Below are 27,842 nucleotides of genomic sequence, written 5' to 3'. Positions count from 1 at the left end.
GGTATTTAAACTCCAAAGAGGCTGATGCCCTTTCTGATTGCATGACAGGACTCACAATCCAGACTTGACTCAGATAGCACCAGTTTAAGCTAATTTATCCATCCATCCATGACAGTGTTCTTATTGTTAACTAAAAATAAAACAAGCTTTATGAAGCTGAAATATAATGAAAAATAAATATTAGATGAAAATGTTTGCCTTGGCAACTAACTGAAAAAGAAAAAGAAAAAGTTGAAGTTCTAAAATTAATGAATCTTAAACTGGATTAAAAAGAGCTGAATATAAATATTTAAAATATAATAAAATGACAATAGCGTATTAAATTACTACAACTGAAACTAAAATTAAAATGAAAACTGAAAAAATAAATATAAAAGCAAATACAAAAAATGAATAAATACTATAATAGTGTATAAACAATAGTAAAATAACACTGATCCATGTTGTATTTATTTTAAACCTCACTCAAAGAAAGACAGCAGTATAGGCAATTCTGACAAGTTTAATGCTGAGGCAGTATGTAACATAGTAGCCCATTATTATGACCCACATAAAGCAGAGCCGTTTCTCACTGAGTGTCTCAGAGTAGAGCTTCTGCCCTGTCCTGACTGCAACTATATGACAATAAAACAAATCTGAAGCAGAATCAACATGAAGATTTCTGTGAAGCCCAGCATGGTCACAATGCCATCCCCCGAAAACGAGAACACAAAATAGACAGACACTCTTGTGCACGGACAAGATCCGATCCAGGAAAGACTAATTGAGAGAGAGATATATATATATACTGTATGAATTCTAATATGCAAATATTGGGTTACACTTTATTTTAAGGTGTCGTTGTTACAGTGTAATTATATATTTAAGTACTGAGTAATATTAAGCAACTACATGTACTTACTATAGAGTTAGGGTAGGATTAGGGTTAGTTGCATGTAATTATGCGTACTTTACTGTTATTACTATGGTAAGTACATGTAACATATGTAACAAGGACACTGTAAAATAAAGTGTTACCAAATACTGTATATATTAGGTCCCCTTGCTTGGAACTGATTAGTATTCACTGAAGGTATTCCATAGGATTTTCTTTAAATACATGTTTCAAACATTTTCATTCTATGTACACAGAAATACTGTATATTTCTACGAGGAAGTAACAGTGATTTGTCGAGGAGTTTCGAGTGCTACAGGCCAGCACTAAATGTGAAGCTGCAGCATTTGAGCATATGAAGGACGAGTTGGTTTGCATCTGAGACACTGTTTAGCTACAAAGATGCAAAGCATTGAGATGCAAAGCAGACAGCTCTTCTATAAAGGCTCAGTTTCCAAGCCTGCTTTCACGACTGTCCTCAAGAGAGTTTTCCCCATCTGGAACAATAATAAGCATTGGAACGTAAAAACAGTCAGCAAATTACATACATGAGACAACAACAGAGACGACATTTGGGGCTACCAGAGAAATGAACAAAGAGGTACTTTCCCATAGCCGTCTGTGAAAAGATGTCATTTGAAATAGTCTTTCAAAAAGTAAGAGAGAAAAATAAGTGTAAAAGTGTGAGGCTGATGATGGTGCAATAGTCCAATCACATCCACTTGAGGCGACCGATCATTCTACAGTGGTAGAGTTTATCGCCAGAGTCAGTGTGCTCACTGTCAATACTCCATTTCACACTCATAAAGGTTGATCCCCATAGTCTGGGGTCGGGGAGAGGACGATGGAGGAATGGATTTGAGGTGGAGGAGATGCGTGTCCTCAGGATTTGTTGTCGTCGTACATGTCCAGTGACGCCTGGATGTCTGGAAGCTCCATTTCATAATCTACACTGCGCGGAGACACAGAACTACGGTTGAAGAAATGACCACCTGCAAACAGACAAACAACAAAAATGATGGGGTTTAATCGTAGTTTTTGTGTACAACAGGGGGATAGAAATGAGAAAGATGAAAGAAGGAATGATTCTGCTGAAAGTTAATACAAAATTCAGGATTCTGCTCCTGCAGACTGAAAATACTTATTTACCTTCCCGCATAAAGGTTGTGCTCAAATCTGACATTTCATCTCAGCACAAAATCAATGTCGGTCCGTTACGCGTAATCAACACTTATTATGTCCTTGACACTGGACCAATTACCATCAGCCTTCTCAGTGGATGTCAGTTCTTTATGGAAGAGTTTGTGATTATACGGTTCCTTGACTTAAGCGGATTTTATGGGCATGTATATTTTATAGGTCTACATTTTTCTATTTTATTTATATTATGTCCAGTAGACTAGACTGCAATTATTGAACTGCATGAACTGTTAACACAAATGTGTGTATGCGCTGTTCCATTCAATTGTGCATTATTAAACAGTATTTAATTATACACAGTATGAGTATAAAAATAATGCAACAGTAGAGAGGAAAATAAAAACATTACTGATTTACTTAAAATAACACTGCAATGTCTGAAAGTGCACTGGATATTTTATCTTTTAAAAACAGTGTCAAAGGTGCATTGTCATTTTTATGTTCAAAATTGCCAATTAAATACACCATCAATCCTTCTTTCAAAAACAGGTTTTTGTCTTACCCTGATTCACTATGGTAAGCCTATGGATACAGTTCTTTTTTTACCGCTAGAGGGCCAACTTGTGTTCAAAGCAACTGCAGACTTAAAGACAGGGCCTAATAATGTATACATTTACAACAATGAAGCAAAATATGCTTAACTCCAGCAAGTAATTCTTCATTAGCTTGTTCAAATGTTTTTAGGTTTCCAACTAAACTCTGCAGAAAAGTGGCCCTCCAGGACTGGAGCCAAATAGGACAGGGCTCAAGCCCTGACCATGAGTTGCACAATCTCTATCCTCATGCATTAAAGGTTAGGCTTATACAAAATACAAACTGTCCTCATATATATGTTACAGTATTTTAGTGCTCTTAGCTTGACGTTCTGTAAGGAAGTTCTGAAATAAACTTTACAGCTAGAATACGCTGCAGCAAATCAATACTGTATGTCTAATAGACATGTGACATAAAGGTTGCTCATCTGCAAGTAAAAATTTGATTCAGAAGTCTCACCATGGTAAACTGAGGGAGACAGAAGCATCAAAACAGTATCAAGGAATACAACTAGTACTAGTAACTACTAACTTACTGGACAATTCAGTACAACAAAGCTGTTTGCACAAAGCAATTTTAATACACACACAAATGTCTTTAAACAAATTTGTTTACATGACAAAGATTAACCAAAGTATTTGAAAAAACAAAAACAAAAAAAAAACACACATTTAAAACACATTTAATATTTCTAAGCATTTAACATATTTTTATTCATTATCTAAAATAAAACAAAAAGAGCTTATTAAATAAAGCAATTGCGTAAAACAGAAGTTAATCAGCAATATAATCCAGTGAAAACCTATGAACATCCTCAAATCTACAGAAGTGAAAGTTAGCTCTATTAACACTAATACTGCATGTGTTTGAAGTGGACTTGAAGTGCAGTCAACAACTTTGCTTTTCAGGATGCATTTCTATTTTAGAATTCAGGACTCCAGCAAACATCTTCATTCCAACTTAAGGCTGTAAAAGATAAATATACATAGTAAAACAAAACAAAACATAGCAAACTCATTATGCTTTGCCAATATACACTCACCTAAAGGATTATTAGGAACACCATACTAATACTGTGTTTGACCCCCTTTCGCCTTCAGAACTGCCTTAATTCTACGTGGCATTGATTCAACAAGGTGCTGAAAGCATTCTTTAGAAATGTTGGCCCATATTGATAGGATAGCATCTGGCAGTTGATGGAGATTTGTGGGATGCACATCCAGGGCACGAAGCTCCCGTTCCACCACATCCCAAAGATGCTCTATTGGGTTGAGATCTGGTGACTGTGGGGGCCATTTTACTACAGTGAACTCATTGTCATGTTCAAGAAATCAATTTGAAATGATTCGAGCTTTGTGACATGGTGCATTATCCTGCTGGAAGTAGCCATCAGAGGATGGGTACATGGTGGTCATAAAGGGATGGACATGGTCAGAAACAATGCTCAGGTAGGCCGTGGCATTTAAACGATGCCCAATTGGCACTAAGGGGCCTAAAGTGTGCCAAGAAAACATCCCCCACACCATTACACCACCACCACCAGCCTGCACAGTGGTAACAAGGCATGATGGATCCATGTTCTCATTCTGTTTACGCCAAATTCTGACTCTACCATCTGAATGTCTCAACAGAAATCGAGACTCATCAGACCAGGAAACATTTTTCCAGTCTTCAACTGTCCAATTTTGGTGAGCTCGTGCAAATTGTAGCCTCTTTTTCCTATTTGTAGTGGAGATGAGTGGTACCCGGTGGGGTCTTCTGCTGTTGTAGCCCATCCGCCTCAAGGTTGTGCGTGTTGTGGCTTCACAAATGCTTTGCTGCATTCCTCGGTTGTAACAAGTGGTTATTTCAGTCAAAGTTGCTCTTCTATCAGCTTGAATCAGTTGGCCCATTCTCCTCTGACCTCTAGCATCAACAAGGCATTGTCGCCCACAGGACTGCCGCATACTGGATGTTTTTCCCTTTTCACACCATTCTTTGTAAACCCTAGAAATGGCTGTGCGTGAAAATCCCAGTAACTGAGCAGATTGTGAAATACTCAGACCGGCCCGTCTGGCACCAACAACCATGCCACGCTCAAAATTGCTTAAATCACCTTTCTTTCCCATTCTGACATTCAGTTTGGAGTTCAGGAGATTGTCTTGACCAAGACCACACCCCTAAATGCATTGAAGCAACTGCCATGTGATTGGTTGATTAGATAATTGCATTAATGAGAAATTGAACAGGTGTTCCTAATAATCCTTTAGGTGAGTGTATAACATGTATAAAATAATCATTTGATCAATCTCATTTAAAGACTTTTAGCCTGCATAACACTATGACAGTATTTACTCTTAGAGAAGTTTAGTACACTGATGTCACAAATCTTGATGGACAGTAGGTACATTTGCTCTTTGTTAATGTATTAAGGGATGCTACGACATTATGAAAGTCTTGAAAAAGATCTACAATACTCACTCATCGGTGGGGGCGCTGGCAGTGGCTCTGATGATCATGTAACAAAGTGTGAGAGCAGAGAGGACGCCGAAGCTGGCAACAATAAACCACTCTTCTGTTAACAGAGTAAAAGGGGGGAGGGGTCATTTTCTGTTGAGGGCGGAGCCAGGGTATCATCTCGACAGAGAGCCGAAGAGAACAGGAAACTGGAGACAGGTGGAGGCGTGAAGAAAAGAGGAACACTTCTCTACTCCATGGAACAAGAGAGGAAGCCATGGGCAAGCGATGATCCGAACACAACAGATAAAAACGAGAGCGAAACAGAACGTAGCACATTCAGAGCACACGGCGCTTAGTGCTGGTTTAGCCAGACATTTACAAAGCAGCAAAGATCTGTTAGGAAGACCATGACATTAGAAGATGCAGCTAAGTATTCCACACAGAAGCTGTTTTTTTTTTTTTTTTTAAGGACAATTTAAATTAAGGGATTTTTTTTTTAGATCAGTGTAATTCTGTAAACAAATAGAATTTACTTTCAAAAGAATCTATAAAACAGAGACCACTACAATTTTAGAAAGGAACCAAACAAAATAAAAAATAGTATGAATAAATTGCAGAGCTGTTCAGGCGCTACACCTGCTTGGGGTTCTATTACATAATTAATCACTACAATTCAAATAGAGGCCAACAGGAGGGGTTAAAATTGCTGAACACAATATTTTAAAGACACAGCACCAGGACAAATGGTTGGAAAATAATAAATTATCCTACAAACCCATAATTACCCCACATCTGTTTCTGCAACTAAGAGTAGTTCTATGAGCATTTACTTATTTTACTTTCTATGCACTTTTCTTTCTTTAAGATTAGTTTCATTGCACTCAACATGTGTGTTGTTATTGCTCTGAATAACCTGCTTAAAAACGCTGGCACAATCTATACACTAAAATAACAACAGAGAAAAGGATGTTACTTAAAGCCAACACATACATGTATATATGTATGTATGTATGTATGTATATATGTATATATATATGTATGTATGTATGCATGTATATATGTATGTATGCATGTATGTATGTATGTATATATATATAAAAATAAAGACAATACTTAAATTTAACTTTTGATGAATGTCTAAGGTTATTACTAGAGGTGGATGGTATAGCACAACAATAAAACTGTTTGAAATTTTGTCAATCAAAATGAATTTAAGGCAAAAGGATCTATCTTTCTGTTAAAACGTTCAACCATTTTACAAATGTGTGTATTATAACATTTATAAATATTAACTAAAATGTTAAAGGGGTACTTCACAGCTAGCAAAATGAGCTTTCAATAAAACGTGGCTGCCTGTACAGAAGAAAGATTGAAATCAGCTCTACCTGACTAGAGAAAAGAGAAAAAAAGGCTGTTGTCCTCCCTTCTTCCAAATAGGTAGGAAAACGTCAACACCCATAATGCACTGGGCATGATGCCGTCCAATGCCACTCCCACCAGTCTGCTGTGGATACGCTTACCAGAGTCAAATACCACCTTGCTTTAGTAGGAAATACCTCTAAGCAAACTTTTAGTCATAATGGTGTTGACTTTTTGTTTCTGGATGCAAGAATTTAAAGAGTAAATGTTTTGAGGGAGGGAGTTACCTTTGGATCATGCGCCTTGTAGGCAGTGGCTAAAGGCTGCAAAGAATCATGAATACAGAAAAGCTAAAAAACCTCTGTGTTTGTAGACAACTGGATAACCACGAACAGTTTTAGGCCAAATGGATGGGGAAAAACTGAAAGAAACTGCCGTTCTGTCAGCTCCGCCCAAACCCCCGATGCAAAACGCTGTCACGTATAGAGGCGAGAAACCTGTTGCCATAGTTTTCAATTAAACGAGCAAACATTGTTTACTTACATATATTATCGACACTGTAAAAATACAAAGTGGGTTGAAAATCGGCAAAGTCACACTTTACGAATATGTAAGCAATAATGTACAGCCAGTTATTATAAAAAAGTGATTTATTTTATGATAACTGGCTGAATGCAAATTATCTCACTCATTATAAAATGACATGTTATTTTGACATTCATTTTATAGGTGATAGGAGAGACCACAGAGTGCTATGACAAACACGCAGTGACGTGAGAAGTCCAATACAAAAGATGTATTGCAGTGAAAGGGCAGGACACGCTGTGGTGGAGCAGAGACACCTGCTGACATCACAGAGCTCAGCCTCAGCAGCAGGTGGAGGGATGCAGTCAGCGCACTGAAGGAAGGAAAGATAACCCCCCCGCTGGGGAGGAAATGAAGGACAACGTGGGAGGGAGGTGAGGAAATAAAGGTGACAGAGAGATACTTAAAGGGGAAGTGTATGACCTTTTTCACCGTTACAATACTAAAATAATTTCCCAGTTTTCTAATATTCCACAAGTATGTTCAAAAACCACCATTACTTTTGAAATTCAGTTTGGTGATGCAGAAATGACACACTTCACCTTTAAAGAACATCCAGAAATGACTAATTAAGACAGAATAAGCCTTGCTCTTACTAGTGACAGCGATGTTGATCTCTCCAGAGCGAGGAATGAGCTCTTCGTCGGAGGGAAGCTGGGAGGAACTGGAGTGGCGTAGAGGCTCTAGGCTGATGCTGGTCTCAGAGGACAGGTCCACCAGCGCCGTCCTCTGGCTGGAAGTCTGACTGCGGGACATTCGGTCCATGTCAAAAGCCATGTTGTCCACGCAGGGCAGATTGGGCTGCAAGGGCATACATGTCTTAGTCAAATTATATTACCAAATCATACCCCAAGATAAAAAAAGATGATGTAAAAAAGGCAAGATTTACAGCATTGAATATCAGCCATGACATGAAAAATTGCATGAAATGACTAAAGTAACCACCAGAGGGAGCTACTGGATCATAAATCCTCTGCAAAATCAAGATTACAGCAAAAATTGCATTATGATGTGTAAAGTTGTGTATTGTGTTGTAACCAGCAACACATCTTCTCTTAGTCATTTTTTTAGAGTAATATCTATCTTTACATTCTCAGTTCAGTAATAATTCTGGCAATCCATCCCAAACAAACTACAGGACTTGATGTTATTTTCAAGAGGATAAATCATAATAAAATCATAACAAATCAAATAAGAGCCTTATAAAAGTCATAACCTGCTGCCCTCTGAGATCAATGTGTCTGTTGTGTACACTTAGTTGCACATTTTGTGGAAAATTGTTCCCAGAAGACAGCTATAATGTTACAAAACCTGTTTGTTTTTTTGTTTTTGTTTTTCTTCGGAAGTGTGTGTGTGTGTGTGTGTGTGTGTGTGTGTGTGTATGTGCTCACCATAACCCCCAGAGCTTTAAGGATGTTGAGTTTACACATGGGACAGGTGCAGTGCTCATTTAGCCATGGATCCACACACATTTTATGGAAGACATGCCTAAAGAAGAGATGAAAACATTTTGATAGCCATAAATAAAAGCACATCTGTATGTTGCAATCATCTGTTGAATTTGTATATATTTCAAGAGTAATACATATGGTTGCAACAACATAAATATGCATGAATAAAATCTTTCTAATCTCTCTACTGCTATTATAATAATAATTTGTTTCATTTATTTAGCGCTTTTCTGGGTAATATAAATGTGTATTTTCTGGTAATATAACTATGGCTGCGACATAGTGCGCCAGAACGCCTACAGTACCACACACCAGCTTATTGGTGGAGAGGAGACAGAGTGATGAAGCCAATAAGTATATATGGGGATGATTAGGAGGCCATGAAGATGGACAGAGACCACTGGGCAAATTTGGGTTTTTTTAATGACCACAGAGAGTCAGGACGTCGATTTAACGTCTCATCCGAAGGACGGTGCTCTTGACATTATAGTGTCCCCGTCACTATACTGGGGCATTAGGACCCACACAAACCCCAGGGTGAGCACCTCCTACTGGCCTCACTAAAACCTCTTCCAGCAGCAACCTAGTTTTTCCATGAGGTCTCCCATCCAGGTACTATCCAGGCTCAGCCCTGCTTAGCTTCAGTGGGCGACCAGTCTTTGGCTACAGGGTGATATGGCTGCTGGATTATAACAATGCAAGACCATGAAATGCAGCATCAAGCCTTTGATATCATCATAATTCTTTGCAGCAACGATGAATATTTGAAACTGCTCTAAGAACACTAGTGCAAGAAGGACATTACACGTAAAAGCACATTACACATTTATATTACTAGAGGAGAGAGTGAGAGGCAGATTAAAAGCAATAAGCTGGTGGACTTCAAAGCAGCAACGAGCTTTCACAGAGAGCTGTTGAGCCTCTTCTCCTCCTCTTCCTCATATCCGGCTGCTGCACAATCTGAGCTGTGTTTACTCCAGGAAAGACCCTGGACTCTCGACAGCGGAAACCCTCTTCATGAGGGAGATTCTCGGCACAAGCCAGCCATTGAAACTCGTGCTAGAGACAAGGCTGTTATTGTGGCTCAAAAGATTGTAGGAATCTTTCTCACTGCATCATAGAGCTGGTCAAATTATATCTAAAATGATGCTTAAAAGGTCTTACATTTTTAATCATTGTCATTTATATGCACACATACAACAATGCATAGTAATTAACAGCATTGTTTACCTATGTATATTTATAATTTTTTTATTATAAATGCACACAGATTTTTGAAACAAAACACATACATGTATAATACAAATTCATTTAATAAATATATACAAGTTTGGGGGCAGTGCAAAAATATTAAGCAGCACAACTGTTTTAAACACTGCTAATAGTAATAAATGTTTCTTGAGCACCAAATCAGCGTATTAGAATGATTTCTGAAGGATCACGGGAAACTGAAGACTGGAGTAATGATGCTGAAAATTAGGCTTTGCCATCACAGGAATAAATGACATTTTGAAATGCATTCAAATAGAAAACAGTATAGTCCCAACCGGAATAAAGGCAGGTTCCTCAGCCACAAGTTGTTTCGAAAAAGAATTCCGAACAGAACTACTGGGCAGGAGAGATAGTGGAATACAGCAGCAGCAATACATTTGAGAGGGGTTATCTAAGGATAACAAATAATGCTAAGTGCATCTTACATACTGTGACTAACGGGTGCTGAGAGGACCCATGCTTCTGAAATTATCCTGCAACAAAGTTACGTGCAAACAAACTCCAACAAAGCTTTATTTTCTTGGATGGAGAACATGCAAACAAGGGCCAAATGAATTAATAATGAGGGTGCTTACAACACAAATTATACTAAAGAGATGCATGCCATCAAACTACGGCAGACCAGCTCTATATGTCTGGGCCCAATCTTTATGTACTGTATTCTTTTACGTTTATCATAACACATGCATGTTTATACCATTTACATGCATATGCAGTCAGACAGATCCATGAAGTTAAGTGTACACCCCTAAGAAAGTTACAGAGAAACAGCGAAGCTAATGCACAGGGACGTAAATTGAATGGCCTAGGCTAGGTCAAGTGTACTGCCATTACTTGTGCTTTGAGTTATTGATTGTGGTTGGAGATGCTTATGCTTAAGAGAGCAGAGACACTCACATTAAGAAGGAATAAGATAAGATGGTAACTTATGCTCAGAAGTCTCTTATGCTCACCAGGGCTGCAATTATTTGATCAAAAATACAGTAAAAAATGTAGTATTGTAAAATATTATTACAATATAACATTGTTTGTATGTTTCTATGATGGTACAGCTAAATTTTCAGTATCAGTACTCCAGCCTCCAGAATTCTTTGATGTATATTTTTAGAATATTTAGAATATATTTTAATTATATTTAAATATAATTCTTTAGTAATATTATAAGGTTTTTACAGTAAGAATAGCAAATATGATAAATATCCAACATACATATTGCAATCAATGATTATGATGTTTTGCTGGGAGTCCCATGAAATCAAATATGAGTTTCTGTTTTCTTTCCTGTGTTGACATATCTAATATAGAAATAGGAAGTTAGGGGCAGGACATTTGTTTTTTTTGTTTTTTATAGCCAATAGGCTTTTGTTTATATATTTTGCCACCTTTTGGGAGTGTGTTACTGTAGCTTATACATGACCTGAAAGCCAACAGAAATGGACTAAAAGTTTGATTTCATTGAGTCTTCAATGCTTGTAAGGCCTACATGGTCATCCAACCCTTCCTCATTATGACTAAGAGTCTGAGACTGGTTTGTAGCTGGATGTCAGCAGCTGTCTGAGGCAGTACAGGCTGCAGCTCATGAGTGTGTTATTTGATCTGACTGGAGTGAAGCAGTGATTCAGCCGTAAGCAGAGAACAATGCAATTAACCAAGCTCTGGATTAGCGTTTCATTGCTGCTGTGCAGTTGTAGAGACAGAAAGTGGGAGAGAAAGAGATAATAATGATAGAGTGAGTGGGTGTGGAATGGGTGAAAAGAGAAATGGTACGACAGATTTCATAGAGAGATGACTGATACTGTACTTAAAAGGATAGTTTCTTTACTAGTGGTCCCAAACATGTATGACTGACTTTGACAAAATGAAATATGAGCTAAATGTCCAATTTATTTCATAAAACAGAGAGCACAAAGTCATTTAGGTCTGGACCAACATCAGGGTGAGTAAATTACAACTAATGGTCTCCTTAAAAGGAAGCACCTCAATTACTAAAACAGTGGCAACAACAATATGTCTGCAAAAAAAAAAAAAAAAAAAAACGGCAATAGTGAGAAAACTAGTGATTATATAATGTGTGAACGTGTACAGTATGTGTGTTTGTTGTGAGGTGATCCACAAAATTTGCCGTCAGACTTCCAGCTGTGTGACCAGGTCATACTCGGCAGATGGTGTCTGAAACTGTAGGAAAGGGCATGCTTGTGTATATGTGTGTGCATACTGCACGTCGCATTCCTTTAATACAGTGTGCATGAATAATGTGTATCTGTTTGTAAGTATATATGCGTGTCTGTGTTTGTGTGTTGGATGCCTAGAGGTCACGGGAAGCTGAGCTGCTAAAAATAAGCAGAGTGGGTCTGACAGGGGCAGTGTGATTCACAGCCACAGCAGTGCCATATTTCCTCAACAAAATCACATCTCACAACAGCAAGTGACCCCTGATCTCCCTTTCTCTCTCCAAATGTCATTTGACCATTATTCAAAGTCTGGGGTCAAAACCAAATTGCACTGGGCAAGGCAAAGAGATTTTTTCAGCAGACAACATAAGCTAAGTTGTTAAGAAGACAGAACTTTCTTCATCTACACCATAACAAGGGGAAGTTTCCTGAGCAAATTCGGAATTCAAATGATTATAAATGCAATTATTACTACTATTACTACTACTACTATATTATTATTATCCATTAAAATTTTTTAAAAAAAACGAAATAAAGAAAAATCGTGTACCTAGACTTTTGTGGAGATTATAATGCCCTTATTACACAAAGCAAAACTAAACACACACACACTTACTTGCAAGGTAGGATGCGGACCACATCGTTTAGCTGATAACCTTCGATGCACACCGCACAATGATTAAAATCTGGTTCTGTTTCCTGAAAAACATGAACAAGCCAAATAATAAAGATGAGCTTTTTCATAAGTCAAATTTTAGCTAAAAATGAAATGGTCAACATTAGGGCACTCCTGTAAGATACATTAGGGCAGCTTTAAGATCATTTGCCAGTCAAACAAGAAAGAGGGCAAATGTCAAAAGGCAGAAACTGATGAAAATGATCAGAAGATAAAATGCAATAAATGACCACTGACAACACTAAAAGAACACTGTGTGACATGACACATTCTAAACTTATCAATTATGAATATCTCTCATTTTTAGAATAGTTATGTGGGCTGCATTTTTGACCAATGCTACTTAGCACAACACAGAAATAAAAACCAAGCGCCCATCGCAATGTCCTGCTGCTCGTCGCTTGGTGGATGTGATCAGCTAAGGACAAAAAAGAAGAAAAATGTTTTTTTCCCCCCTATTCAATATGACTATACAACAACAACAACAATTTTAAAATAATACTTTTATTGTATTATTATTTAAATGATACAAATTAAACAAATCATTAAGAAATATAACATACAGAAACAACTCTTAATATAACTCCCTTTAGGACTTGATCCTTCCTACTATTTATACTTAAGCATCACTAGGCCATTATTATTAAATATGCATGCTGGCCTTATGACACGCATTTATGAGAAATGGGTATAAAGTGTGAAATTCTTTTTAACTCTTGGCAATATGCTTTGAGTACCTGCATTTCACTCTATATTGATCTGATCTCTTGACCTCCTCCTTGCCTCGTTCTTGTGTTCATCTCACCCAGCTATTCTCAAGCTCACCATTTAAGGTTTAGATAATACTTTCATACAGTAGAGAGTGAAACTAAATTCTTCAAACAGATTCAATTAAAAAAGTCCAACTACAGCAATCTGTACAGTTACAATGGCAAAATATATATAATATATATTAAGTACAATCTGAGTGCAATACTGTATACAACAGGGCATACTGCACATAATAATCTCTTTCTTAACTTCTGGAAGTCCAATCAAACAATAAGTCAAGGCACAAAAAAAGAGCAGTCACTGGTTGGTTGTTACTCGCTGAATGAATGATGAAGTGGTTGTGTGCTGAACATTTTGGCAAATGAAGTAGGCCATCTGGGTATTCCATGAACACCGTAGATTTGCATACCCTGCATCGTACACATACTGCATACTCCGGCATATAAGGTTTGATAGCATGCCATTCTGAACATTCCGACTGTATTTTGTGTCAAATAATTTCCTAACACAGATCCCAAAAATACAGGAATATAAATAGAGTAAACTCAGAAAGTAGTGTGGAAAACATTTCATCAGTGTAGTTCTAGAAACTCATGTCAACTTCCAGAGAAAACTATGGGAAGCTGTAACAGTGTATCCATCTAGTTATTGCAGGAGATCGTTCAGCAGATTTAGTAGATACGATGTGTCAAAGATGCTGTATTTCTCTGGCTCCGCTTTCAGCCCATCTGTCATTTGACTGACCTGTGAGGTCAGTCTGAAGCCAATCTTGACATCACTGAGGAAACATTGCCTACTTGTAGGAGTGACTAGTGATCTGCATTTCTACAAATGGAATTAAAAAAATTAAATACTAAGCTTCAGGTTTTTATAACCCTTTAGTATCAATTAAGAAAAGCAGATTATGACAAAATGATCTAGTATAGTGATGTTTGTGTATCTGCTTATTATTTTTATTTTAGCGATGAACAGTGTTGTTATCATTAACTAAAACAAAAACTATTAACAATTTTTTTCATTAATTGAAATAAAATAAAATAAGAATTAGCTGAAAAACGTAAGCTTTAAAAATCGTTTCCCAAGCGTTGTACATCAGCAGTCACACAGGTGTCATGCACTCGGTGGCAGGAAATGCATGTTCGAGCTTCTGTCTGACAGACTGGCATTCTGACCTTCATGCTTTCTAATCTTATCTCTTTTTGTTGCAATTGTTCTGCTTATTGTACATAATAAAATACAAGAAGTTTATTTCAATAACTAATAAAAATGACAAAAGCAAATAACAAAATGATTAAAAGGTAAACTAAAAATATCAAAATAAGAGCTAATTCAAAATATTCATAAATACTACAATAGTATATAAATAATACTATATTATTATCTAATAATAATTGTATTATTTACCAGTATATCATTTAATTAATTCCATTCTTTTTTAGGCAATTAACAGCTCTAGTGTATAGTGCTACAATAACTGCTTGTAGGGTATTCTTACTCTATAAATCGCAAATTCCTGTAAGACTTAGTATTATGTAGTACACCAAACAGCAGTAACATTTTCAAATACTATTTAGATATTATTATCATAGTATAAATATACCTCTAGTAGCAAGCAACGTATCACGCCAGCTAACTCAACATCCCTGGGCATGGAGCCATTTAGAAAGTGACAAAAATCCTCCTAGGTTTTATATCACACTCTGCCTTGTTCTTCCTGGAAGCACCTTCTCTACTCTAGATGCTATTTCTGTCACCTGGCAGTGTCCTGTCTACTCTGCATGGTCAAGGTCATGTTGTGGTGAGTGGTGTTCGGTTTCTAATGGGCCCCTCTTAGCGCGAGAGTCATCGACTGTGGTCCTGCCGGTCCCTGCAGAGGGACTTGGCCAATACTCAGAGGCCAAGAGGCTTCGGCCAAAAGCAGTGAAGCTGTAAAGATGCTTCATCACTGGAAAATGTGTCATAACTGATCGAAAATGTGTATGTGATCAAAAAGGAAAAAGGAGAGAGAGAAAGGTCGAGGAAGACAGACAGACGTTCTCTCACTCAATCTCTACTGAGCATGACCTCTTAGATGAAAGGTTTCAATTTCTTGCAGCACTTCTCCAAGGCCACTGATGTTTTATTCATAGCTGATGTGAGCTGACCTTGACTGGGCTATGATATGCACTGACTGGCACGGCTCCACCCCTTCTCCAAACCGAACAGCTGTGAAGTCTCACGACCCTGACTCGCTCACCTGACAGTCATTCACCTTTACACAGGTCAATGTCTCTCTTTGGACTGTGGTACAATGAGCAAGATTACTTGCTAAGATGAACCTAACCTGTCTACCACCAATATTAAACAGCCAACTATTGATGAATTAAGAGCAATCAGTCATAAATATAAAAGAACCAATACTATAAACCAAAGGTTTATGACGCATTATATTATGTAAGCGATGATGCATTTACTGTGCTTTAGTTTTTGTTATCCCTAGTCACATTATTACAAAAAAGCAGTGCTGTTTGTTTGGATGTAAACTGAAACATGGATTTCAACAGTTTAACCTGTTCTGAGTTTGCCTTTTCTGAAGTAATAATAGTGATCATATGCATATCATCATCCAGCAATTTCCAGGCGCCGTGTTCTGTTTATGCTCTTCAGACGTCTGCTTTTAAACAGCATGCACTCTGGACTGTAATGTATGGGTTGTTGCTAGACCGCAAGACTGGTGGGAGAAACTTGGATTTAGTAACTACTTGTATTTTTCAGGAATTAATTTAGTTGTCGAATGCAGCTGTAAATAACCAAGATGTGTGCGTAATGAATGTGACTAAGCACTCGGAAGAAGAGTGACAACCATATTTAGCTGCAGTGTGTACGTGTCCAGTGAGTCCTTTTTATGGAGTATGGAGATGCATTATGAATGGAGAATTACACAAACCGTTCCATAACAGGAAACGGTTCCATAACAGGCATGGACATGAGCCTGAGAAAAATAAACAAGCAATGACATCAAAAGACCTCACCTTGTCCCCTCTTTTTACTGTCCTGGTAGTCAGCTTGCTAATGGCCTTCTTGGCAGCATCTCCCAGTCGTCGCTATAGTAACAAAGGACGAGAGGAGAGAGTAAGTCACATAATTTTAGATTTGCAGCTTAATTTAATGAAACAGGAAATTAAAATGACTAAAAAGAGTTGGGGAATAAAAGACTCAAGAACACCAAAAAAAAAAAAAAAATCCGATTTTGATTAACAAGGTTGGGGTAAATAATAATGAGGAGAAAGCATTAGCGATATTAATTGTCATAAAAGCAACATATCTGAGTGTCTATCAGGCAAGTATTAAGCAAGGCAGAGTTAGCGAAAGGCATGCCAGAGACGGCCATAAATAAAAGACTAAGTGCAGCCTGTGATGGGCAGTTCATTGTCTGTGTGCGTTTATAAGTGTATGTTCTGAGATGTCCTCGGTCTTCATTCTGCCAATTTATTGCTAAATAAACAGCTCAGTGATTTACTGCCGACAGTTCACAGAAAATGCCAAAGGACCAACCGGGGCCCAAAGGATTAGCGCTAACTAAACTGTTTGTGTGTGCTATATTTGCAAGGGCCTCAAAATGTTCTCACAAATACAGACACAAACAAAACTCTTAATGTACTCATGAGGATGGTCTTCACAAGTACGGTTCATAAAATGGCCAAATTATGTTTTAATTAAAGTTTAAAAATGCCAAAGGGGTTAGGGTCAGTCTGCACTAATTATAATTAGCTTAATTAAAGAACAACAAGTCAATGGAAGGTACAAGCAATTACATTTATGCCAAATTCAAAACATTAAAATGACCTGCTAATCAGCTAAATACATTTACACTACCTTTCAAAAGTTTGGGGTCGTTAAACATTTTTCAGATATTTTTGAAAGAAGTCTATTTTACTCACCAAAGATGCATTTATTTTATATTGTGAAATATTATTACATAGATTATTAAAATAACCATTTTCTATTTGAATATATCTTAAAATGTAATTTATTCCTGTGATGGCAAAGCTGAATTTTCACATGATCCTTCAGAATTCATTCTAATATGCTGATTAGGGCGAAAGGAATATTTCTTATTATAATCAATGTTGGAAACAGTTGTTCTGTTTAATATTTTGTTTTTAGTTTTAATTCTACAATTCTTAGATGAATAGAAGGTTAAGCATTTATTTGAAATAGAAATGTTTTATAACAAAACATTATACATGTATTTTACTGTCACTTTTAGTCAATGTATAGCATTCATGCTGAATAAAAGTATTAAAGGGATACTTCACCTCTGGAAAGATGAATGTGTATTTAAAATGGGTCATTTATGTAGAAGAAATGTGAAATTATTTTTGAATTTGGAGCTTTCTAGACTGAGAAAAGCCAGAAAATTTATTTTTGGCTTATGTGGATGAAAGACAACAACACCCAGAATGCACTTGCTTCGCTGCCCTAGGAAGCCACTCCCAAGCCATGCCTACCGGTAAGAGAGCGCAGTTGAAAACAACAAGGCTGGGCTACTAGTGAGTCTCCGTGACGAGTCTGCACGGGATTTCGAGATAGCCCAAAATGTCCGGGATTCGGCTTTTGCGTTCTACAGTCGCCATTCATTATGTTTACTGTGGCGAGCAGGACGAGGCTGAGGGGCGCGGGAGAACGGGGCGTGATTACTGAAGAGCGAGACGCACCGGTCTCGTATCTTTCACGGAGGAGCAGGAATTTTCTTAGCAATGTTAAAACGCACATCAACCGATCACTTGTTTAGCGTTCATGTAAACACTACATTCAGATTCACCAATCGGAATGAATTCAGTTAGATTGAAACAAAAGGTGTGCATGTAAACAATGAATGGCGACTGCAGAAAGCAAAAGCCGAATCCCGGACATTTTGGATGATCTCGACGGCCGGACATGTCCGGGAAAAAGAGGATGGTAACCCCTACTACTCATCTTTCTCCACAGAACAAGAGCCTGCTAGCTTAGCTTCCAAAAAAACTACACTGTGTACATTCTGTGAGTGAGATCCCACCTCCTATGGGCGGGTTGAAAACCTGCAGGACAGCCCCTACTACTGTCTGTAGTCTTTAGCCTCTTTCCAGACAAAAATACATAAATCTCTCGTCTCAGGGGGATATGAGGGTGGAAAGCAAGGTAATTCGAAAATACTACAGGTTTTCTACTAATACAAAGCTTAATGCTAAATCCTGAAGTATCCCTTTAATTTATTTTTAAAACATGTTTCTGCCCCCAAACTTTTGAACAGCAGTGTTCTGTAAATGTACATCAAAATGCTAATAACTATCATAAGTCAGCTTAATACACAACAAAACCACGTTTACATTAGATTTTGAAATGGTCTTATTATTATTATTATATATTTTTTTTTACATCATATCATTAACAGATGTATTTACAAGACATTTGCACAGTGAATAAGCCATAATCAGGTGTGCAGAGCAAAACCAGGGTACTGGGAATAAACCTACATGCTGAAACTTCCCTTTACCCTATATAATCAATGCAGTTTAAGTAAAGGTGTCAAGTTATTAAGCATAATCTGCACAAGGTCTTGCATATAAATGCACTGTTTTTACTTAACTCCTCTACAGAAGAAACAATACATTTTATATTGTAATGTGTATTGTGTACAGATCTCTTTGCATTTATTGTAATTGTGTCTACTATGTCAAATCTAGCTGGTGACCAAGAGATTCAGATTTGACATATTTCAACTTTATATAAAAAAAAAATGAATACCAACAGCTGTTATTACCACCTTATTATAGCCTGTTTATGTCAGTAGTAAATTCAGAGGTCTGATAAAAGCGAAAGGGCAGTGAGACATAAATACTACAGAAGAGAAATGAGGTCTATGAGTCTGTTTGTGTGGAACCAGACGCTGAAGAGGCAGAGTGTCACCACACACACACATTAAGATTTCATGAGCTAGGAAGGATAGGCCATTTACTACTATCTTTGAGCACACGGGAAGTTCTTGAAGGTCAGATAAGCCTGTTAAATATCAGGGAGGTCTTTGAAAGAAAAATCTGGCAAGGTTTTAGCTGCAAGCTTGAGGGTGAGACTGGGTTTGTGTGTGTTTTCTTCAAAAGAACTGTGTGTGTTGTTTAAGACCTGACTGCGGTCCCTTGCGCTGGTGTCTCTGATCTTCTGGATGAAGTAGAATATTAGCCAAGCAGACGAGATGATCATCAGTACAATGAAGGAGATAGAGACGAACACCAAGGAGCCACGGTTGATGTTCTTAGGCAGCCCACGTGACCCCACCATCACGGAGACCAACACAGTCTGGTTCTTCTCCAGGAATCCCAGAATGTCCTTTCCAAAGGACTCCGTGATCATCACTGCCACTATGTCTCCAGTGCCTTTGGAGAAAGAACTTATATAAGAACATTTTGTGATGGGAAAAAATTAAATAAAAATAGTAGTAGTACTAGTAATACTACTACTACTACTGAAGATTCAAATATACAGGGCTCCATTCAAACATAACATTTTACAAAAAAGATACAAAATCCATACCAGGTTGCACCAGATGTATTTATTATTATTTTGTTATCCGTTCAGAGCATATCAAAACATCTCACAGATATGCACTGATCTTGTCCAATTCAGTGTAATGCTCCTAAGTCTGACCTATTAAACATTCACACAAAATGGCACAGTAATCATGCCACCAGAAAATGAGGACAAACAAACACTTCGTCCATCCCCCCCACAACCACCACAGACACACACAATTAGACCGATCTGGAGCTTAGGCCATGCCACAGACACTGATATAATTCAGGGCCTCAGGCTTAGCAATAATAAGGTTAGAACAGTACAGATGGAAACCTATTGCAGACCTGCCCTAGTCAGTGATCAAATCTCACCATATTCTGCACTTGAACTGCCCTATAACAAATGCGATGACAAATAGCATCACATAACTATTATGATGATAGAATATGTTTAGGCAAATGTGACAAGACAGTATGTTACTTTTTGACCATAGCAAAAATATGATTAACCCCTGATGGCACAAACTTGAAATACAAACTATTTTGAGAGATAGTTAGAGAGATTTGTGAGATAGACAGACTGTAGCAACATGTTTTTGAAGTAAACATTTCTTGATGAACCACTGAGATGCCATGTTACATTAAACTGACTTTTTCCAATGACGAGTCTCAATTCCTCAAGGGTCTACAAGGCACAGATCTACTTTCAGTTTTGTAGCAGCAGATAGAATGGCAGGGCTGTGAAAGAATCACAACAGACACAGGTTTTTACAAAATCCTGTGAAAGGAACCACATGGAGCTGTTGTTTCTTAAAGCATTACGATGAAAGCATAGTGAAACAAATCTCATAATTCCTAAAAGCTTGGCACAGCTTGACAACTTTATTACTGCTAAATATGAGAATGTACAGTATCTCACAGAAGTGAGTACACCCCTCACATTTTAGCAAACATTTTAGTATATCTACTCAAGGGACAATACTATAGAAATGAAACTTGGATATATTTTAGAGTATACTCTATAGTCAAAGTGCTGCTATAGCAGTATACTGTCCTCAGAAAATAACTCTACAGCCATTATTGTCAAAATAGCTGACAACAAAAGTGAGTACACCCTAAGTGATAATATCTGTACCTCGTTTAAACATGCAAAGCCACATGTCCTATTCATCATGTTCATGTTTTTGTCTGCTTGACAGGACCATACAAATTGTTGTTTCTTGTATTAGAGCAGTTAAAAATTGTGCTTTGAGTACAATTCTCTCATACTGACCACTGGATGTTCAACATGGCACCTCATGGCAAATAACTCTCATAAGGATTTGAGAATTAGAATTGTTGCTCTCCACAAAGTTGACCTAGGCTATAAGAAGATTGGCAACACCCTGAAACTGAGTTACAGTACAGGACAGGGTCATACAGAGGTTTTCCAAGACGGTTTCCACTCGTAACAGGCCTCGCAAGGGTCAAGCAAAGAAGTTGAGTCCTCGTGCTGTGCGTCAGGTGCAGAAGCTGGCTTCAAAAAACAGACGCATGAGTGCTGCCAGCATTGCTTTAGAGGTTGCAGAAACAGAAGGTCAGCTTGTCAGTGCTGACCATACACCGCACACTGCAACAAGTCGGTTTGCATGGCCGTCGTCCCAGAAGGAAGCCTCTTCTGAAGCTGGCTCACAAGAAAGCCCGCAGTTTGCTGAAAGCAACCTGTCCAAGAGCATGAATTACTGGAACCATGTCCTGTGGTCTGATGACACTAAGATAAACTTGTGTGGCTCAGATGGTGTCCACTCCAGCATGTATGGCAACGCCCTGGTAAGGAGTGCCAAGAAAATTGTGTCTTGCCAGTCAAGCATGGTGGTGGTAGCATCATGGTCTGGGGCTGCATGAGTGCTGCTAGTACTGGAGAGCTGAGCTTCATTGAGGGAAACGTGGATTCCAACATGTACTGTGACATTCTGAAGCAGAACATGATGCCCTCCCTTCAGAAACTGGGCAGAACAGCATGATAACAACCCCAAACACACCGCCAAGATGACAACTGCCTTGCTGAGGAAGCTGAAGGTGAAGGTGATGGAGTGGCCAAGTATGTCTCCAGACCTGAACCCTATTGAGCACCTGTGGGGCATCCTCAAGCAGAAGGTGGAGAAGCGCCATGTGTTTAACATCCATCAGCTCCGTGATGTCATTATGGAGGACTGGAAGAGGATCCCAGCAACAACCTGTGCAGCTCTGGTGAATTCCATGGCCAAGAGGATTAAGGCAATGCTAGATAACAATGGTGCTCACACAAAATATTGACACTTTGGACAGTGGTCGACCGATATTGTTTTTTTGATTGCCCATGCCGATGCCGATATCTTAGAGAGCAGGATGGCCGATGGCCGATATAAAGCCGATATTTTTTATTATATACTTTAAATTTATTTTAATCAATATTTTACACATTTTAAATAAATTAGAAAACAAATCTTTAAAATAAACATGCTTATACTTTAGATGGCAACTTCTTGAATCTGCAATCCTATTACAGTATTTTTCACAAATAAAGTAATTGTTTAAAAATATATGAATATGTGAATAAAAAGGAAGTAAACACTGTAACATTGCACTCAGTAATCTGGTAATATTGTGCACACTGGTAATCATATTTTTTCAAATAAAGACAAGGTAACGCTAATATTACATACAGCACACAGTGAAAACGATATGAATATGACACAGTGGGCAACTGGATATAGCACAGCATATTTTAAAATGAGGGATTTAAAGTTTTTCGATCGCGTCTCCTGTGAAGCTGATCTTCTGTTTGCATTCACTCACTTCGCACGGACCGACCGTCACTCGCAGTTACACGTTTATGCCGGCTACAAATGCACACTTCACAAGATATCACAGCTGGATTCCATTAAATCTGCAAGGTTTGTGAAATTAAATGTTTATTAGATATTCAGAGATTTGTTTAAATGATGTAGATGCGCATTTGCTGAATGTTGACAGTAAATGAGAAAGTATTTTAGCCTAATTGTTTGCCTTTTCTGTAACAAATAATATAAAAGCAACACTTTACTTTTTCGCATACTATTTACTTTCTTTGTTTACCAGTTCTGTCTAACAAAGTATTAGATATGACTGACAGAGATTGTAAACTAATGAAGACGGAGAATGTGAGTGAGCGCTGTGTGATCAGGCGCTGCTGTTCTCTTCTCAGGCACTGGTGTTCTCAGCGCCGCCCGTCAAAATAAAAGTCAGGAGCGCCGTCAAAATAAAAGTCCCGCTTCCAACACATCGGCCAATCAGAAAAACTTATCGGCCGATGCCGATATTTTAAAAGTGCCAAATATCGGCCGATATATCGGCCTTGGCGATATATCGGCCTTGGCGATATATCGGTCGACCACTAGCTGTATGTTGAGTTATTTTCAGAGGACATTAAATATATACTGCTATACAAGCAGCACAATGACTACTCTAAAATATATCCAAGTTTCATTTATATAGCATTGTCCCTTGAGAAGATATACTAAAATGTTTGCTGAAATGTGAGGGGTGTACTCACTTTCGTGAGATACTGTATGCAAATATTTGATTTCTGGGTCACTTATTAAATGCAAGCAAATTTGAAATATTGACCTTATACAAACGATGCATTTGGACAATGGGTCTACTTCACTATTAATTGCATGGATTATTTTTGTATTTGTATGCACAGGAGAACTTAGTCACATTACTCTGCCTAATTCACAACACGTTCGTACGCACATGAATTTGTTCTTAACATTGTTCTGATGTTAGTGAATTTGGAGTATTCTCATTGAGCGGCCGTGTGCACAAGGTTAGTTATTTGCACAAAACTCGCCCAAACCATCTCTATATAAGGGCTTTCCGCACACTCTTTCATTACAGCCTTTCATAACTATCGTCAAACTTGCTGCTGTTTGCAGACGTGCTCTCGCCCAATCCTCGAGCAATGCCAAGAGTGCCATTCTCACCAGTTCTCACAATAAACACCTTTTATACAGACCTCTCATTAGCCAGCTGAACACACATATATCTGCGTTATTCAGAGAGACCCCACAGCTGAAGCTATAGCCTAATGCAGCTTTTCTTACTCTGAACTAGGGATGTCAACGATTAATCGACGATCGATTAATTGTCGATAATACATTTAATCGATACAACTTATCGATCATCGATTAAGCAGGTCTTCATGCGCGTGCGCGCTGCTCAACCGCGAAACATGTAAAGCGAGCGCGCCGAAGTTATGTTTGGGACCATTTTACACCTTCATCATGACTATAAGTTTGCGTGTGCATTCGCAGCCTTTTGTTTTGTGCAAATGTAAGTTGTAATACTGTTTATTTTCTGTAGGCCTATCTATATCTGATTTATCTCATATTGGATGCATTTGGTTAAGAATTAACTCTGTAGTAAAGCGTCAGCTTCAGCGCGCGCAGCTCAAACGGCAGTGCACGACTAATAATGACTATTGGGACTGTAATATTACATAACATTATAAAGAGAACAATATTGTAATAAAACATTGTGAATTATTTGGGTTTAGTTGCCGTGTCGCGTTGCTCCAGGAAGAGCGCGTCCACAACATGAGTAGTTCTGAATGAATGGCACGTAACTTAGTTCAAGTTCACTTGTGCATGAATTTGCGTCATTTTGTGCAGATATAATTTGTAATATTATGTTTATTTTGAATATATCTGATTAATCTCATATAGGATGCGTTTCTTTTAGATAAATAACGTGCTAGCAAAGTGCTCCAGTTTAACGGTAGCAGATTCATTCAGCGCGTGCAGTTGTTCCAGGAAGAGCGCGTCCACAACAGTCACACATTCTAAGCGCATATGAGGCGGCGTTGGTGACACGTTGTATTAGTAGTTATATTTGATTATTAAATAATTAATTTAATTATCAATCACATCGAAACATTTTACAATCCTACTAGCCCTTTATTTATATTTAAAACCATTCTAATTGATTTGGTGAGGAACATAGCGTTTTGAGCAGCATTTGCAGACCCTGTCATGCTGTTATAGCCACTGCAGTAGACGCATATCGCAGTATTATGGCTAACGATTAATCGATTAATTGATCGTTAATTTAAACGACGATCGATCATGGGAATTTGTGAAAATTGACATCCCTAAACTGTATATGATAAAATGTATTTAAGATGAAATTCAATTTTATAATTTTATATATGGATTATATAGTACAATAAATGCAACATACTTCAATAAAATTACAGTCGGTGATGGTGAACAAATACGTTCATCCAGTACAAAGTACCCACCCATGTCAACTGCGAGCCCAACTTATGCTATTTATTTATGGAAAAAAAAGAAAAAAGTATCAGAGTCAGGACTGATAAAAAAACAAAGTGAAATATCCGTAAATTTATATATAAAAAGTTACTGAGTGACTGATTTGAAAAGTTAGTAATAAAATGAACAACAAAGTAACACATTTTAGAAAAAGTCGCAGGTCTATTATTTTGCATTTACACTCCAAGACTTAATGCACAGATCATTTGACATACATCATCATATTTGTTTCATCCATTGCTATGGTTATTACGGTCAATTGGATTCAATCACGCTTAAATACGGTTGTCAATCCAGAAACTTTGCCATGTGTAGCAGCATGAAAAACATATTATATTATATACAGAAAGAAGGCAAAGATGGTTGCCATTACAATCACTGAAGCTGTCTAATACTTCAGTTCAGCGTGATATAGGCCTAGACAAAGCTGCACTCTTGCGAAAACTCAATGAAGCTGTGAAGCCGTCTACGCTGTGCAATGAATTATTTACTGACACCGTGTTTATACTTTGTTGGCTATAATGAAAGGATTCGCGAGCATGCAGATTCTGACTAACAAACACATCTGATTGGCCAGAGTTCACATGCTCAACAGATATGTCTGTGATTGGTTACAAAACTCAACACTGCAAAAACCCATCGTCAATAGAAATCTTTGAGGCTCTTCACAGAGCAATTACACGAAGACTCACAGGAGAGTGTTAAATCAGATTACTATCATCGGGTATCGGTACTGCAGAACGGCAGATATCGTCACAATAAACAATCAAATCAATCTTTGGCCAGACAAAAATTCCTTTTTAAAAAAATTCCGTCAAAAAATTTTGAATGCAGGAAAAAACCCTGCAAAGGGGATCATAAAAAAAAATAAAAAAAATAATACTAATGCTCTAATTAAAACAAATACTAATACATTCTGAAATAAAAATGTTTCAATTCAACTTTTCACAAATAAAACATTATTCAATTATTAATTGAATGTTATTTATTAAAATATTATTATTAAATTAGAAATGAAAGCAAACCAGAAGCATTTTTACTAGTGGATGGACTTTTGGACTGACTTTTCAGTAAATCTAGAATAAAACCGCTGTTTTATCATAAACATTTGGAACAACAATCATTTTAATCTGCTATTTCTACATTGTATAATACACATTTTAGTATTATATTAGCCACCCTTCTTTCTACTTATTAGATATTACTTATTACTGACTTTGTAAATAGCTCCATATGTGTCCAATAACAAACCATGCTTAATACTACTAAATACCTAAAATAAATACTCTGAAAATAATAAATGTTCACTAAATCCAGTTTATTAAGAGTTCTAGTGGATTAATATATAACTGTAGTATAAGGCCAAAGGGTGAACAGGCATGCATTTGCTATGGAAGCAATCAAAGGTACATTATCCCTTGTGTATAAAAACGGCTGCATCTTACAGCCAAATCCTGAATGTCTTAAAAGTGTGAGAAAGGAGTCTGGATGTCAGAGAATGTCCGTGTGAATGTGGCTGCTTGTGTGTGTGATGTGCGTTTTCTTGCATAAATAAATGTTTATTTATGAAGTCTACCTGTTGGTGTGATTTTGTATAGATCTTCAAACACATTGGTGTATGTGAGTGTAAGCATGTGAGAATGAGACGTGACTGGCATGCTGCCTGGCTCAGAAGGCAGTTTGTCAGCAGTAAAGATGATGTCTATACGGCAGGACAGGGACAATTTGCTCTAGTAGTGACTGATAGAGAAGCTCAGATCCACTTCAAGGCCATTTTTCTCCATAAATGGCATAAAAACCAACAGATGTATATCATTATACATAACTCACTTCTACAGGCACAGTCTGTTAGACATGGTACTCACAGTTTTATCAAACTAAATATGATAAGCTATAATAATAATAATATCATTATCAGATATGATCCCCATAGAGATCTCAATAAAATCAGCCAAAGATTAAAATGTAAACAATTTTTATTTCTTGTCCTTCATGCATGTAGAAACATTAACTTCTTAAATTAAAAAGGAGAGAAAAAAAGTGTGAATGGCCTTACATTGTAATGTGCTGTTTATTCATTATCGACTGTTCCTGCTGTAAAGGTTAAGGCATGCGAATATTGATCTTTGTTAAAAGGGAAACTCCCTCAAAGGTGGTCTTAAGCCCTGCACATGCTGACTGACTCTGACAGTAAAGGTGATGTGATCCTTCAAACCACAGTGACCCAAAAGAGGATGTGACATTATGAATTTTGATGCATTCTGCATGTGATTTTTTAAAATATTGGTTTTAGCTCATGTCACAATCTTTTTAAACAGTACTTGAACAGAACAGGTGAACTTGAACAGATCAAAAAAACAATATTTGATATTTAACCCTCTGAGGTCGAGAAACGCGCCGACGCGTTTTGCTGGATTTTTTTCACATAGCAGCAACATAAACTTAAATTACTCCGTCATTTATGGTTATACAGAAAAAAGAAATATAAAAAAAGAATCTGTGATATTTCTACTTTTGTATGTGTCCACTTACAATCAAATCAAAACATTGTGCTTTTGTAAAATAAAGAAAATAAACACGGTGTGCATTCTGCCTCTCCGTCGCGGTGAACTTTTTTTTCTTGAGCACGTCTATAAACTGAAACATA

The 27,842-nt window shown here is 37.5% G+C and overlaps 1 protein-coding gene and 1 long non-coding RNA gene across 3 annotated transcripts in view; one reads left to right on the top strand and one right to left on the bottom strand.

Moving 5' to 3' along the window:
• Window positions 1-486: 486 nt before the first annotated feature.
• rnf130 (ring finger protein 130) overlaps window positions 487-27,842 on the bottom strand; it is a 50,048-nt gene continuing 22,692 nt past the window's right edge. The window contains exons 4-10 of one of the 2 annotated variants that reach the window (XM_082178562.1): window positions 19,474-19,724; window positions 16,344-16,415; window positions 12,502-12,584; window positions 8,383-8,479; window positions 7,588-7,792; window positions 5,069-5,162; window positions 3,167-3,574 (exon numbers count right to left, since the gene is read on the bottom strand). In XM_082178562.1, the coding sequence (XP_082034688.1) occupies window positions 3,559-3,574; window positions 5,069-5,162; window positions 7,588-7,792; window positions 8,383-8,479; window positions 12,502-12,584; window positions 16,344-16,415; window positions 19,474-19,724 (818 nt within the window). In that variant the 3' untranslated portion in view covers window positions 3,167-3,558. Of the gene's footprint in view, window positions 1,867-3,166; window positions 3,575-5,068; window positions 5,163-7,587; window positions 7,793-8,382; window positions 8,480-12,501; window positions 12,585-16,343; window positions 16,416-19,473; window positions 19,725-27,842 lie in introns of those variants that run through there. The other variant, XM_082178563.1, reaches the window with a different exon arrangement.
• Window positions 1,873-3,493, top strand: LOC309505240. Its single transcript, XR_014208376.1, has 2 exons — window positions 1,873-2,742; window positions 2,947-3,493. It is a non-coding gene; the product is annotated as an uncharacterized lncRNA (long non-coding RNA).

This window comes from Leuciscus leuciscus (genome assembly GCF_965113295.1).
Source record: "Leuciscus leuciscus genome assembly, chromosome: 8".
NCBI lineage: Eukaryota > Metazoa > Chordata > Actinopteri > Cypriniformes > Leuciscidae > Leuciscus > Leuciscus leuciscus.
The sequence above is the reverse complement of the archived record's forward strand: the minus strand, read 5'-3'. Positions and strand labels throughout refer to the sequence as shown.